General features: G+C 47.8%; 1 protein-coding gene across 4 annotated transcripts in view; it reads left to right on the forward strand.

The window, feature by feature from the left end:
• AFF2 (AF4/FMR2 family member 2) overlaps positions 1-12295 on the forward strand; it is a 495614-nt gene that overhangs the window by 452095 nt on the left and 31224 nt on the right. For all 4 annotated transcript variants that reach the window (XM_032620526.1, XM_032620528.1, XM_032620527.1 and 1 more), the window contains 4 exons: positions 2827-2986; positions 4795-5811; positions 7216-7337; positions 11338-11560. In XM_032620526.1, coding sequence (XP_032476417.1) covers positions 2827-2986; positions 4795-5811; positions 7216-7337; positions 11338-11560 — 1522 coding nt within the window. The remainder of the gene's footprint in view (positions 1-2826; positions 2987-4794; positions 5812-7215; positions 7338-11337; positions 11561-12295) is intronic.

Genomic DNA, 12295 nt, shown 5'->3' on the forward strand with positions numbered 1-12295 from the left:
GTTAATGGTTTTTAGTATCACCTATTATCTTTGTTGTAACCACTAGCATTCTTTTTAAGAGCAATTTATTAAAACACGAAAGCAAATGGTGCATGGGAAATAAGTCTAATGCAGTTGGGGAATGACGAGTGTGGAAACTGCACATCCGTCCTTCATCTCCTAGGCGGAATCAAGCATTACGTGGGCTAGCATCCCTCATAGCCACTTTAATATACATTTGAAAAATAAACTAGCGACATATGAAAATAAATGTAGCAGAAGTGGGAATTTAACTAGCTGAACAGCTAACGGGTTTCCCTCCCACCAATGCTGGCTCTTCCCTGTTTCCAACTGTGCAACTGCTCTGAGAAAGCAATTCTTTCTCATAAAGATGTTGAAGTCCTTCACCCCCCCGTCTGAGTTCTCATGGGGCCCTCTTTGAATTCAAGTCCACCGTCCCGCTCATCCCCAAGTGTTTCTGTCCATCAGTGTGAGCGTGAAAAGTTGACGTACCGCTCCCTGTTCTTTCTATACTTGTTTCCCCTAAGTGGTCACTGTCAACGTTGACTGACCGTGAGATCCTTCCCGAGAACGCAGCAATGGGTTTAGCTGTAGGAAGACTTAGGGAAAATAACTTCAGTTCTCATTTCACTGGATCTCAGTCAAGGCTACTCTTAGGTTTCAAATCATCTTTGTTTCGTATCTGCGTCTATACGTATATTTACAGTCAATTTTTCATATGTGGTTTCTGTCCACATCTACAATCTCTTAATCACAATTCTGAAATTCAAAAAGTTTTGAGAACTGTTATTTTCAGACAGACTCATTTGATGACAAAACCTGACCTAAACTGATGTGCACGTAATAATTTCAAGTCTTCATTTTTCTCATTGTGACTGTTAACTGCAGTATGAATGAGTTTTATTAAAGGGTGCTTCCCAGATCCCACTGGGGGGTATTATAGATATGGTATAGCTACCATATTACTTTCTTAATGAAAAAAAATGTGAATATCAAAATTCATCTCCCTTCCAAAGGCTTTGGATAAGGAACCCCTGGATACAGACACATACACACACAAACCATAAATTACTGTATAGATAGGAAAGAAGAGTAGGAAACAGCCTTTTCACCCAAAAGTCATAACCATGGGAGTACAAGTTAGATCTTAAGTCTCTCAGTCCACCAGGCAATAGTCTTGAGTATTACTGCTGCTCTGTGCTGTGTCTGAAACTTTACTTGGGGGGAACTGAGGCCAGGCAAGCATAGCCTCTGGATTAGTTGCACTTAAAGCTGTTCCCTCAGTCTTTATTTAGTAACCAAAGACAAAAACAATTGATTAGATTTAGAGGGTACTTTGCATAAATACTAAAAAGGAATGCAGGGAACGAAGCACACTGAGCTGTATGTAGATCCCTGGCTCCACTGTCTCTCTCTCTCTCTCTCTCTCTCTCTCTCTCTCTCTCTCTCTCACACACACACACACACACACACACACACACACACACACACTTTCCCAGGGGATAGAGTCCCCTATTTCTTCTGCTTCCCCTAATCTCTTGGTGTATTTGGCAGACGAATGAACTTGCAGATAGCATTTACTTAGCAGGTAGCATTTTTAAATGAGCTTCGGCTATATGAAGGAAAAGAGCTACCTGGGAGATTAAAGGGGCCGTCTTCAGGGACGCGAGGCACACGTAATGCAAAGGCTGTACGCATTGGATGGTGACGGATGAGACACCCATGCTGGTTTGAAAGGGATCCTAGGCCTTCCCAGGCAGCAGCCGAGCATGGCTCCAGCTCAGCGGGCAAGAGCTGTAATGTTGAAAACTAGGCTCCAGTGAGGGTGCGGGGTTGGGGCAGGCGAGGAATAATGGTCTCAGGCAGAGGGGCGCCTTAGAGTCCCTCTCTATCCAGTTTGAAGGTGGAGCCACAGGACCAGGTGCCCTCCAGGGCCAGGACTGGGTTTTCCAGGGAGAGCTGGGCAAGGAGCTGGGAGTCTGAGAGGCAGTGAGGTTTGGACGGCCAGCCAGGCGGATAGGAAGACCAGCCCAGCACAGCAGCGAATATGCTCTGGCCCCCAGCCCATCCCTGTCCGTGATTAAACTTCTCTCCAAAGAGGGGCCTGGGCTGGTGAGACAGAGACGGACAAGACCCCTCCCTGCCCCCCTCGAATTTAGAGCCCCATTTTGGAGTGAAAGCAGAACAAAACTAGTCCAAAGAGACGATGAGCCAAAGGACAGAAAGGCTATGACATACCCCCGAGTGCCAAGAGGCAGCTGAGGTTGGTTTGTTACGGGGCACAGAGGGCAAACGATTAGTAAGGAGGAGTATGGATTATCAATAAAGACAGTGGCTTTACAGATTTAAAATCAGTCATTAGAGACGGTTGGTCCTTTATGATCATACCTCCTGGTAAGAGTTTTAAGAAGCGTTTACAGAAATTCTGCTGGAGGAGGCCGAGAAGTGCGTCCTGTCATCCCCTAATTCACATGGTCAGCTCTTGCTTACCTTGGGGCCGGGCGCTGGACACCTGGCCGCGAATATCTTTACACAGCCCTGCCCTCCGAGGGACCTGAGAGGCCACGGTCCCAGTCTCGCTTCTCTGAACCTCAGTCTCCCATGACGAAAGCGAGGATTCAACTCGCCCCTTCTTGCCGAGAGGGCAGTGCTGTGCCTGTAGCTAAGATCAGAGCCCCTTGACAGACCTGTGGGTCACTCACGGGGCCTCCTGTGAAATGGGATGGCAAGCTCCACTCACCTGCCCCTCACAAATCATCAGCCTTTATGCTGACCTGGGCTCTTTTCCAGCTGGTCTGAGACCGAGTGGTGTCGTTTTCCTTTCAGCCCGCTCTTGGCCACGCCTCAGCCCACACCTGCAGCGCCAGCCAGCGGGGGATCCGGCAGCTCCAGTGACTCTGAGAGCAGCTCAGAGTCAGACTCAGACACTGAAAGCAGCACCACCGACAGTGAAGCCAATGAGGCGCCGCGCGTGGCCACGCCAGAGGTGGGTGACGGGCCGGGGCCCCAGCCACAGCTTACCTGCCCCGAGGCAGCACCTCCGACCTGCACACACACAATACAAGAATCACAGTATTCCAGCGCGATGAGGGCTTCAGCACAGTATACACGTCAGAAAAGTACTCAGGTGTTTGATAGCATTTTTTTCTTCTAACACATGTACTCGCGTGGTCTCTAACAGACATTTCTTTGCCGTGTGACTCACTCAGCTACTCTGAGCCTTGAGCCTCCCCGTTACTATTACACTGGACTGGTAATCACTGGGCTCGCAACTTCACCTTCCAGAGAATCAGCAAAGCCAGTCCAGACCCACTTCTAGCTCTGGGGACGCCACCCCTTCCTCTAGGTTGAAGTGATGAAAGTCCCTCGGCAAGTAAGACCCGAGAAGCGTGATGGTTGAAAGGTCACAGGTATTTCTTTTTTAATTTCAATTAATATTCTTCAAGTGTACTCGATGGTAATTCATGAAAACATTTCACACAGCCCCACAGAATACCAGAATTACAATTTGGAGTTAAAAACCCTGTCCTTCCCCTCTCATCCTCTCTGAGTACCAGCCTCTCAGCTCCCCTGAGCCTGCACCTCGTACAGCAAACTGATCCCTCCATGGCTCTGGGCACGCTCGTTTGTCGATAATCAGAAAAGAATAACAGAAGAATGTGCCATAGTAACATTACTGCTAATATAATAGCTCACACTTCTTGAATGTAGATCACACGCCGGGCACCGTGAGAAGCTCGTGACTCAGATTCTCTCCTTTCATCCTCATAACAGCTCTATGGGGTCCTTGCTATTATTATCCCATTTTACAGATGAGAGAATGAGGTTCTGAGAGGGTAAGAAAGGACTTTCCCAAGATCTCACGGGCAGGACTGAAGCCAGGGTCTGTGTGCTACCAGAGCTGGGGCCCTTAACCTCGCGCTCTGCTGCCAACAGTGGCAGCCGCACCGATTGCCTTGACACTTACCTGCCGTTGCTCTGTGCGGGTTGGAATCACGGCTACTCAGAGTCTTTTGAATTCTGTCACCCTCTATTGGCTGGCGCCATAAGCCTCAGCTGATGCCTTTCAAAAAAGAGGAGTTCTAATAAAAATGATGGCTCTTTTAGTTCAACAGGCAGAATTCAGACTTGGGAATCAAGCACCCCGAATTGTACGCATCATTTCCATGGCTTAACGGCGGACGCTGACGTCTGCGTGCGTGTCCCCGTAAATTGGTTATTGCCCATACACTGAGGAAAGTGCAGTGTTTTTTTGGAAGTCAAATCTTTTCATCCTTCAGTGAAAATACAGAAGGCCTCTTCTTTTTGCAGTGAATTACAGCATCGTATAGGAGGCCCTGGCAGTCTGGCAGAGAGAAAGCCTTTCCTTTAGAATTACACTTGAGGCACGCTTACATTTCTTTTCAGGACCAGAGATCACTACCTCGGCCTCCTGCTAAGAGGTTGAGTAATGAGTCCCACCAAAGGACTTTGGGAACCAGATTCCCTCCCAGGCCTCCCTGCCCCACTCTCTGGAAAAACTCTCTGTGAATAATTCCTTCCTTGCTGGCCAAAGTAGGGGATAGTTTCAGAAGAGCCGTGGAACTTAGTTTAAATAAGTAGATTGGAGCCGGTGTGTGGAGTATTTGGCCATCTAGGGAACGTGATGAATGTGAAGTCCGTGTATGTTTCTAAATGTGTGAATGGTCACCTGACAGCCCAGGCTTTTATCACCCAACAGTCAGTGCACTGAGGGTCCTCCTGACTTCTTTCCAAAGGTGAAATTCATTCTTGCCACCGTTTCTCAATCTGCAGCCTGAGCCGCCCTCCACCAACAAGTGGCAGCTGGACAAATGGCTGAACAAAGTGACATCTCAGAACAAGTCGTTTATTTGCGGCCAAAATGAAACACCCATGGAGACGATCTCTGTACCTCCTCCAATCATACAGCCAATGGAAGTCCAGGTCAAGGTGAAGGCAAACCCCAGCCAGGTCCCGGCTGAACCCAAAGAGAGGCCTCTCCTCAGTCTCATCAGGGAGAAAGCCCGTCCACGGCCCACCCCCAAAATTCCAGAAACAAAGGCTCTGAAGCATAAATTGTCGACAACTCTCGAGACAGCATCTCAAAGGACAATTGGGAAAAAACAGCCCAAGAGGGTCGAGAAGAACCCCAGCATTGAGGAATTTACCTGGCCCAAACCAAATATCTCCAGCAGCACTCCCAAAGAAAAGGAAAGCATGGAGCTTCCTGAGCCCCCGAGAGGCCGCAGCAAAGCCACCGCCCACAAGCCGGTCCCTAGGAAAGAACCGAGGCCCAGCATCCCCTTGGCTGCCGAGAAGAAGAAGTACCGAGGGCCTGGCAAGATCGTGCCGAAGTCCCGGGAATTCATTGAAACCGACTCGTCTACGTCTGATTCCAGCACAGATCAGGAGGAGACCCTGCAGATCAAAGTCCTGCCTCCTTGCATGGCTCCTGGGGGCAACGCTGCCAAGTCCAAGGACACCTGCGGGGCCAGCCTGACCCTCAGCACCTTCAGCAGCATCAACCCGCCCGTCCCCAGTGAGGAGCCTGCTTTTCCACCCATCCCTGTCGGGCAAACCGAGCTTCTGTCTCCTCTCCGAGATCACCTCTCCCCTCCGAGATCCGAGAATCTGAAAAATCTCTGGGTGAAGATTGACCTCGACCTACTGTCTCGAGTGCCTGGCCACAGCTCACTGCAGGCGGCGCCGGCCAAGCCAGACCACAAGGAGACAGCCGCAAAGCCCAGGCGGCAGGCAGCTGCCCCGGCTGCTGCGGATAAAGCCGCCCCCAAGGGCAAGCGTAAGCACAAGGTAAGCCGTCAGGCGTGGCCCGCCACGTGATCGGGAGCCGCGGCTGTCTGGGAGCTACTTGGGTCTTGAGTCTCCTTTTCCAGCAGGCTGGTGACAGTGGATTGCAGTCTTTGGGGAAGGCAATGATGCTTTCCGTGGGGAATGCAGTATTTGACATGACCAGGGAGGAAGTGTTAGGGATAATCAAGGTTTGCCAACCAATGTCAAGAGCATCCAATATGGCACGTGATGTGTAGCAATGGAGAATATGAAGAGGCTCCTTCCCCAGGCAGCCAGATTCATGGGTCGTTATTCCGTAGTCCCCCACCGCACCAGCAGCAGTGGGGCACCAAGGATTCCTAAGGTCAACATGCATCCTCTAGGCCTTGTTAATTTCTCCATGCAGACATCAGGATCCCTGCAACCCAGTTATATGTCGATTATCCTGGCTCCTACTAGACACACGTTCTGTCCAGCCTGCTTGGCCCCCTGACCTGTGTGGTCGGCTTGACTTGTAAAAACCTCACCTGCAAGACATTAGGGTTGGATTCCAGGGCTACAGATATAATCATAAGGTGAAACCCAGCATGGCCTCTTCCATTTCCCGTGCATCTGGGGAAGTGAGTTTGTGTCCGGTAAGTTCGTTGTGTTGCATCTCTGGCTCTCACAGTAGTCTTTTAGTGTAACATCATCTCATGGTGATATTTGAGTAATATTATTTTGAATGGCTGCCATGGGGGATCCTGCAAGGGTGGTTTAAGTCATCGTTCAGCTTTAGAGATTCACAGACGGTGTTATCTCTGAGCTGTGCACCAAGTTATTCAATGAGAGTATTCCAAACTAGGGACCAAAGTCTGGTCCAAATAGGAGGACCAAAGAGTCTGATAGGACAAAGGACTGTTTCCCTGCTCTTAGTGATGACAGCAGCACAACCAGCAGTAAAAGTGGACCTTCAGAACCAGTACCTGAAGGTCCAAAGGTGTGCCTTGCATGTGGTTAACTTCCTTGCATATTTTTGGTTGTAGAAGTGACCTTTATATGTTACTCTAAACCCCCAGGGTACTTGGACAGGATTTATGCCGTGTTAGAATTGCAGTGTTAGTTTCTAAACTACTCATTTGTGGAGGCGTTGCTGCTGGAAGAAGTGTCTGAAAACCATAGATTCTCTTCACTTTTGGTATGATATCCCTGTGCCACCCGATCAGAGGCTCACATCACAGCTTCACCCTCTCAGATGCCAGCTTCTTGGTTGGAGTAGGCGAGGCAAGACTGATCGCTTTTCTGTCTGATCAAAGGTGCACTTTTAACTCCCCTACCTAATCTAGGACTTAAAATAGAAGCCAGCTGTCTCCCTTGCTCGTTGTTTTTAAATGTCTGCATGTGCCATGGATTTCAAACTGTGTGTATTTTTTCTTCCTGTTAAAGCCAACAGAAGTTGTGGAGAAAATCCCTGAGAAGAAGCAACGCCTGGAGGAGGCGGCCACCATCTGCCTGCTACCACCTTGCATCTCACCAGCTCCCCCCCAGAAACCTCCCAGCACTAAAGAGTGAGTTTGCCCTTGCTTGTTCAGACTCTTAAGAAATCCCAAATGAACCCTTGGCCCGGGGGCAGGGGGTCCTGTCCCAGAGGAATGTTAGGTAAGAAACAGGAGTCTCTCAGTCCTGTCCTGACAGCAGTCTCTGACCACCAGTCTAACAAGGGTGGGATAAAGGGTGGCGCTCAGGCCGCCAGATTTGGGGTGACTCCTTGAGCTTTTTAGCAACATTTCTTTATTCCAACTCAGATTGATGACCAAAAAATCAGCGAAAGTGAACTTTTAGCACTGAGTGAAGGGTAAGAGGAAGTAAATGAATTTAAAAGGGGCAGCATCAAGAGACACCTATCCCTTGAGCCAAATCACCTCCTTCTGGGCAACTTCCAGTTCTGATGGTGATAAATCGAAAGATTTCCCTGGAAAGCAACCCCTTGGCCTCGACAGGATGACTCGGCAGCCGCTTCCTCTTTGGTGTCATTTCTCAACGCGAATATGAAGCTTGAGGGCTAGCAGCTCCATGCTGAACTCCTCAGAGGCCAAGGGGAGGCCAGAGAGATGGAGCTGTCTGGGAGTGCCCCCAAGCCCCAGGCAGTTCTGTGCTGGGAAAAGCCGGCTAGGGATGGACGCGTTCATGCCGATCGGCCGGCACCTCTTCTCCCATCTCCCTCTTTGCAGAAGGTACCAGAGTCAGGCAGGAGGCCTCCTTGTACCGTCCTCACTCACGCGACCCCAGCCTTCCCTACCAAACACTGTGATGGAGTCCTTCTGTCTTACACATATCATTTCCCCAACAGTCGTGTCAGCTACTGGAACCATTCCGTCTGGATAATTATTGCCATAAATTCATTCAAAATTAGAGATTACTTCCACCAAAGACCAGTTTGGGAGCCTATTAGCAGCCCAGAGCAGAGAGGCAATATGGCCATAACTGCTGCTCACAATTGATTTCACAGATTACTGTTTAACATCAGTGATAGGGCATCAATCCGCCACAGATAAGATGTCGGAAATAAGTTATCAGCTAACACTTGTTTGGATCCTTGTTGTTTAGAGATGAAAGGTAGGAAAAGACCAATGACCGCTAGATCCGCTCAGTATAATAAGGAGATTTGGCCCTAGGCTGCCCGTCTCCCTGTGGACCCGAAGCTCTTTTTACCCCAGGGTGGGCCAGGAATGTGGGGAAACAGACTTCTTTCCCAGTGGTCAAACACTGTCATTCCAGGGCCCTCCTCCTTTCCAAGGAGGAAGGGCTAAAGTGGTGTCCCTGTAGTGGCGGTACTGCCCCAGTTCCCAGATTCAATCTATTCGGGCCGGGCCACCTGAGGGCACAAGGAAGAGCCAGGGAACTGTGGGGCATTGCCACACCATCAGTCCCCATTGCGAGCCTCCTTCAGCGACCCAGTGATCTGTCACTGGTCCCCATTTCATGGAAGAGAGATGATCAAATATTAAATATTAAATCAATATTAAATCGATGTCTAATAATAATAATAATATAGTAATAATAATAGTAGTTCGGAGAGCAGTGTTTACCTAGTAGCATTTATCATTCAGGAAGGGCCTGGCTCGGGTTCTTAACACTTGTCCAGCAAATCCATGTCTGCGGGGAAAAAATCGGGAGTTGAGGGAGAAGAAGCAGGACAGACCTCTCGGAGGTCTTCTCCTGGAAGCCCTCTCCTCAAGCTTTGTCTGCTCCTTTGTGCTTTGTTGACCCTTCAGACTAAATCCTTGGAAATTTCTATAAGACAACATTCGCTTTTCTCAATGAATATTCTAAACCTAGCAAAGGATGCCACACCAGCCTATGACAGCTGGAGTTTCCCATCGTCCACCAGAAGGGCCCTGATGAGTTCCCTGCCCCTTCTTTGGGGCTTGAACCATCAGAAGGGCCTCTGAGGCATTAAATGGGGGACTCTCTTGCTTGCTGTCCTCCTATACAAGAGCCAGAGCCTATACAAGCAGTGCCCTTATAGTAAGAAGCCAAAATGATGGCAGAGTGGTCTCTAGAAAATGCTCCCTGGGTGTCTTCACCCAGGAAGTCGTTAAAGGCCACATGGTTCCAGGTCGCTATCATACAGACGGAAGGGGGGCCAGACGACTGTGCCCATCGCACTGAATGTACTGTACTGGGAACGATGTACCGTGTACAATGGCAGATGGGGAGGCCTGGCACAACGATAGTTGCCAGTGGCAAATGGACTGCCTCTAGGGAACAGCTCTTCCCCTTGCAGCCCCACCCTCTTCTCCGGCAGCTCAGGTAGTGCAGGAGTGGTCATAGGTAAGGAACCCAGTCACTCCCGTAGATGCCACAGCAATGCTCGACTCCTTTCTGTGTAAATTCCCCAAAGTCCGATTCCTCCGTAATGATTATACTCAGCGTGGGCTGATGTTGGTGGAGCCTCCTCGTGGACGTGCATCCTAATCCATGTTTTCACCATTATTTTCTTCAGGCATCACCACTATCTTAAAATGATTCTTCATGCCCAAGCAGTTTGAAAAATCCATTGGCAAATATTTTGTAATTAATTTTTTTCTTTGGTCTTTTTTTAATTAATTAATTAATTTTATTTTTGCTGTGTTGGGTCTTCGTTTCTGTGCGAGGGCTTTCTCTAGTTGTGGCGAGCGGGGGCCACTCTTCATCGCGGTGTGCGCGCCTCTCACTATCGCGGCCTCTCTTGTTGCGGAGCACAGGCTCCAGACGCGCAAGGCTCAGTAGTTGTGGCTCACGGGCCCAGTTGCTCCGCGACATGCGGGATCCTCCCGGATCAGGGCTCGAACCCGTGTCCCCTGTATTAGCAGGCAGATTCTCAACCACTGCACCACCAGGGAAGCCCCTGTAATTAATTTAAATCCATTAAGGTAATGGCAGAAACAGTGAATTTTCTGAAAATCCGGCTGCCTGACAAAAATTGACATAGGCCCGCATTTATGAAACAGAAGATGACAAATATCGTTACAAATGGCAAATTTGGGCGGCAGAAGTGGAGCGACGGGACTGCTTTGAGATATTGTAAATCTATATTTCTAGACACTGACTGAAATTGACCAAGAGGAAAACATAAATTCTTGTTGACTTAATTTGCTGTTGAAAATTGTAGTCAATGATCATGAAAAGTAAACGGCTGCACGGTACAATATTAGTTGTCTAAGAAAAGATTAAAATTCAAGTAATCTTCATCGATTAGTCTAAGACGGTAACTAAAATAAAAATCCACGGCCCAGTTACCATGTTAAGCAGCTGGCATAAGGTTTTAGTTGTTCTGTTTTATTTGAAGTCTCAGTCTGTTTGATGATGCCCACTTAACGGGCAGATGAATCAGTTTGAAAGCACAGGAGCGCTTCTAGGACTGCAGATGTCTCATGGAAAGACGACAAAATATTTGTCAAATGGACTTCTGTAAACCGGAGTACATCAGTGCTTCAGTATAACAACTTAAGGTCAGGGGCTCATTATGTCTTGGGTAGAACAGTTGGAACATACAATTTGCAATGTAACCCAAGTATTTAGTGCGTTATTTATTTCTGTGTAATGTATAAGCATAGTATTTCTTAGGAAAGTATCCTTCCACTAATTGTTTATTGTACTGTTTGTTGTGTGACCATGCAGTTAAGTCGTAGGGCAGAATAAGTAGGAACCAGCCTGAAAAATGATGGGATTAAAGTCTGCATTGGATTTTCCATAAAAATCTACTTAACAGTAATCTTAAAAGGTTACAGATATCACACTGGGGCAACATTCCATTAGACATTTCCATTTATCAGGGAGTTCTGTTTCAAAGACCCGTGTTTATTCTTAGATACATATGGTTGCATTTATCTATAACTCAGTCTATAGGGAGGGCTCCCTCTCTGTAGATACCTATGTCTCTATGCGTTTTTGTGTATACTCTTCACCACAAGTAAAGGACTATCAGCCAACACATTACTTTAGCTGAAAGTATCAGCATCATGGGACAGCTCAGAATAAAGAGAGACAACACTTTCTGACACCCCGTACTTTTTGTTTACACAGAAATAATTCATCCAGGAGAGCAAACAGAAGAAAAGAAGAAAAGCTGTTTCCCCCTCCACTTTCCCCACTGCCAGAGGATCCTCCGCGCCGCAGGAATGTCAGTGGCAATAATGGTCCCTTCAGTCAAGACAAGACCATCCCTGTGATTGGACAGATCACCTCGAACAAACCTAAGAGGAGTGAAGGCAAATTCTGTGCTACTTTCAAAGGGATATCTGTAAATGTAAGCATCTTAGAAGAAATCTTATCATTGTCAGGTGGAAACAAGTTGACCCAGATTATCTAACTGAACTCAAGATGAATTTTTCATTCCAGTCTTAACTTCTCCAAACAGATTATTATGCAGGCATTCAGGGCCTTGGACGTCCTCTGGTCCAATCCCTTCAGATCTTGGGGGTGGGGGACACTTCCACAATACTGTCCACAGCATCTGGCACATGGGAGGCACTGATCATTTACCGAAAGGGAGAGAACAAATGGACGGAATTGCCCAAGGTCATGGAACTGGGGCCGGGACTCCCAAGTTACGTCTTTCCACCACCCAGCTTAGCAGGTGTGAATTGTGTTTTCAAATAGTGACTCAAAAGGATGGAGTTTAAAAGGTGAATCTCTTGCTAAAATCACACAATTGTGGTTCTCTAAGCCAAGCTCAAGGATTATCCCATCCTTTCGATTTTCTGCACTGCTGCTCGATTAGCATAAATAATTGCGAAGTTGTTTCGCTTTTCTCATCTATACACAATGTCTTTTTATCTGCCCCAGGTATAGATAGGTACCTGAACCGTGAAAACCATGAGCGATAGTGTCGCTAGTGAATGTTAATGGCAAATGTACCTGCCTTTTTGGGTAAATGCACGTATGTGGAGATACAGCATCCACATGCATCTGATCTCCTTTAAGTGTAGTATAAAAAGCAAATGCATGAAAATCAATGAGTTTTCAAATGTCTAGCACCAAC

The sequence above is a fragment of the Phocoena sinus genome, chromosome X (genome assembly GCF_008692025.1).
Source record: "Phocoena sinus isolate mPhoSin1 chromosome X, mPhoSin1.pri, whole genome shotgun sequence".
Lineage (NCBI taxonomy): Eukaryota > Metazoa > Chordata > Mammalia > Artiodactyla > Phocoenidae > Phocoena > Phocoena sinus.